The 2,743-nt window shown below is 35.7% G+C and overlaps 1 protein-coding gene across 1 annotated transcript in view; it reads right to left on the bottom strand.

The window, feature by feature from the left end:
- LOC104801599 (polyadenylate-binding protein RBP47B-like) overlaps positions 1-353 on the bottom strand; it is a 4,208-nt gene extending 3,855 nt beyond the window's left edge. The window contains exon 1 of the mRNA XM_010524909.1: positions 3-353. Coding sequence (XP_010523211.1) covers positions 3-90 — 88 coding nt within the window. The 5' untranslated portion in view covers positions 91-353. The remainder of the gene's footprint in view (positions 1-2) is intronic.
- Between the last annotated feature and the right edge of the window lie 2,390 nt (positions 354-2,743).

Genomic DNA, 2,743 nt, shown 5'->3' with positions numbered 1-2,743 from the left:
CCACTGCTGCTGCGGCGGTGGAGGTGTTTGCTGCTGCTGAGGCGGAGTCGTCGCCGCCGAGGCCGAATCTGAACCGTTCGTCGTCTGCATCTCGAAATCCGATCTGATCCGATCTGAAACCACTCCCCAGGTCAGATTCAAACTCCGAAATCTATATATACGTGGGCGTGTGTATATAGACAACTGATATATCTCTCTCCCCCTATCTTCGCGTGTTTTGAATCTCTCTCTGAGGTTAACGAAGCGCGTGCAGAGAGGAGGTTGACGAGCACTGGCTATGGCGGAGAGAGTGAGAGAGAGATTTGGTCTTAAAGGGGGGCGGAGAGACAGCGTGAGAGAGAGAGAAATATCTCAAGCTATTGAGGATTTTGGGGTTTAGGCGTTGGGGAAAAACGTGGGGCCCAGTTTCACTTCTAAGTCACTGTTTGAGATCAACGGTTCTGATTTACTGTTTCAAATCGACGGTCGATTCGCCGGCAGAACTCTTCGTTATTATTTTGTTTTTCTTTTTTTTTGTTTGTTTTCCCTTTTCTCATTAGGGTTGACAAATTTGCGGGCTTTTCCGACTTCGTTTCAGGGAAAACGCGTTTAGCGGTTAGGATATATAACTAGTGTGGACATTTGGATATAGTTTTTCACAATCGAATTTTATCAAACCCGATATTTTTTTAAAATCAAACCGAATCTGAGTTCTAAAAAAACTCGAAAAATTAAATTTTTTTAATAATATTTAATATTTAATTTTTTTTAATAAAAAACTGGAACCAAATCGAACTATTCCCAAAACGAATACCGAAATACCCCTAATATATACATAGGAGGTGATATGCAAGTCGACGAATTTGACATTTGTGTTTAGAGTTTGCAGTTTCTATTTTCGTCTAGTGATAAGTTATAATCAATGTTAAGAATCTAGTCGATATTCAATATTTTGCATCACGTTAATTTTTGTATCATAGACCAGATAACTAAAATTTTTGAAATAATAGATCGGATATTTAATATAGTTAGTTACCTTCAAATATTTTAGTCAGCATTATTTCAAAAACACCTTCCAAACCCCTTTGACTTACCTTTTTGTTTTTAAGTTTTAACCCTATTTTTTTCTTTAATCTGAACTTACTAAACCAGATCAAATTATCCATTCTTAAAATAGATTTAATTATCTCTTATTTAAAACATATGAACGTGAGATATAATAGAATATTTTACCAATTAATTTATCAATATTTTCTATTTTTATTTCTTTTTTATCTATTTATTTCTTTTCTCTATTGTTTTCTTTTTCTTCCTCAGTTTTCTTCTCCATTTTTTTTATGAGAAATGATTTTCATTCAAAGTATTGCATAACCCTCAATCTCTTGGATATTTTAGAATAAATATTTGATTAGTGTTTAATCTCTTATAAGATTTATATATATGTGTATTACGAATATGATAGAAGAATTAAATATTTATAAATGATATGTAATGAATTGATTTAAAATGTTGTGACTTGTCAGAAATAGAATATTCGGATTGGAACAAAAAAACAAAGTCTGTGTTGGCGATCAGTCGATCGTGTATTAAAAAAAATACTTAGAGAGCACGATCGCTTATCATAAGGGATGATAAATCGATCGTGGTCTTGGATGAATTTGCTCAGAGAACACGATCGATCTATCATTTAAGACGATAGGTCGATCGCGACTTCGGACAAATTTTCTCAGACGACGCGATCCATCAATCGTCCTTTGACAATAGATCGATCGTGGTTTCAGAAATGAAGAACTTTTCAAGGCGATCGGTCTATCGTCAGGGATGATCGGTCGATCGTGTGAGATGATCGCTCTATCATCAAAAAATTTGCACAATCCTTTGAGTGAAAAATTGCGACAATCGGCGAAAACTTTTGAATTTTCATATATTTTCGATATTTTAGTGTTTATTGCCATATTAGATGTCATATAATACACAAAAAAAGACAACAGATTCTAACAAGATCTAAAAACGACGGAAATAACAAACCTATAAAAGATTGTTGGTTTAGTGCTCTATGATGAACTGTTGTATGAGCTTTCTTATGATACATTTGATGTATTGACACTTTCTATGAGCTTATGGTTGAGTGTTTGATTCATTACGTATTATGCATACTTGATATGTTATGAAATCCATGTATTGTTATGAACAATACTAAACTCCTTAGTCATGTATCATTGTGGGAATAATGATATACCAAGACTAGTATGATGTGCAATTGATGATCATATAGATGATCATAGGTAGATGATCATAGGTATTTGGATACGATCACAATCATAGGTATTCGTTGCAGAACGGAATACTGGACTGACCCGCATGAGATTGTCACATGGACTAGCGTCATGACTTGAATCTCATGTGACGATTCCATGATTGGATCCTAAGACCTGAGATATCTATGGAATCCAACATGAGGAATTATGTGCTTTGAATACGTCAAACATCCTGCGTAACAGGAGGACTATAAAGGCGTGTATCAGATACGAAACCGAATCATGTGCGGGATTGTAGATAGTCAAGACGGGATTTGTACCTCTCGTAAAAGAGAGAGATATCGCTAGGCCCCTCGTGTGAGCGAGGCTGTAGAAATGTGTGGCCGCACTATAGACGAACGTCGTCTATTTCAGACAGTCGAACTCAGTGAACGAGAAAGCAGTCGAATCAGATAAGGTGGCTTGTCCATCCTTATATTCCACATATGATATCGTGATACAAAAGG

The sequence above is a fragment of the Tarenaya hassleriana genome, unplaced genomic scaffold, assembly GCF_000463585.1.
Source record: "Tarenaya hassleriana unplaced genomic scaffold, ASM46358v1 Cleome70, whole genome shotgun sequence".
Classification (NCBI taxonomy): Eukaryota; Viridiplantae; Streptophyta; class Magnoliopsida; order Brassicales; family Cleomaceae; genus Tarenaya; species Tarenaya hassleriana.
This window is presented reverse-complemented; position numbering and strand designations above follow the sequence as displayed.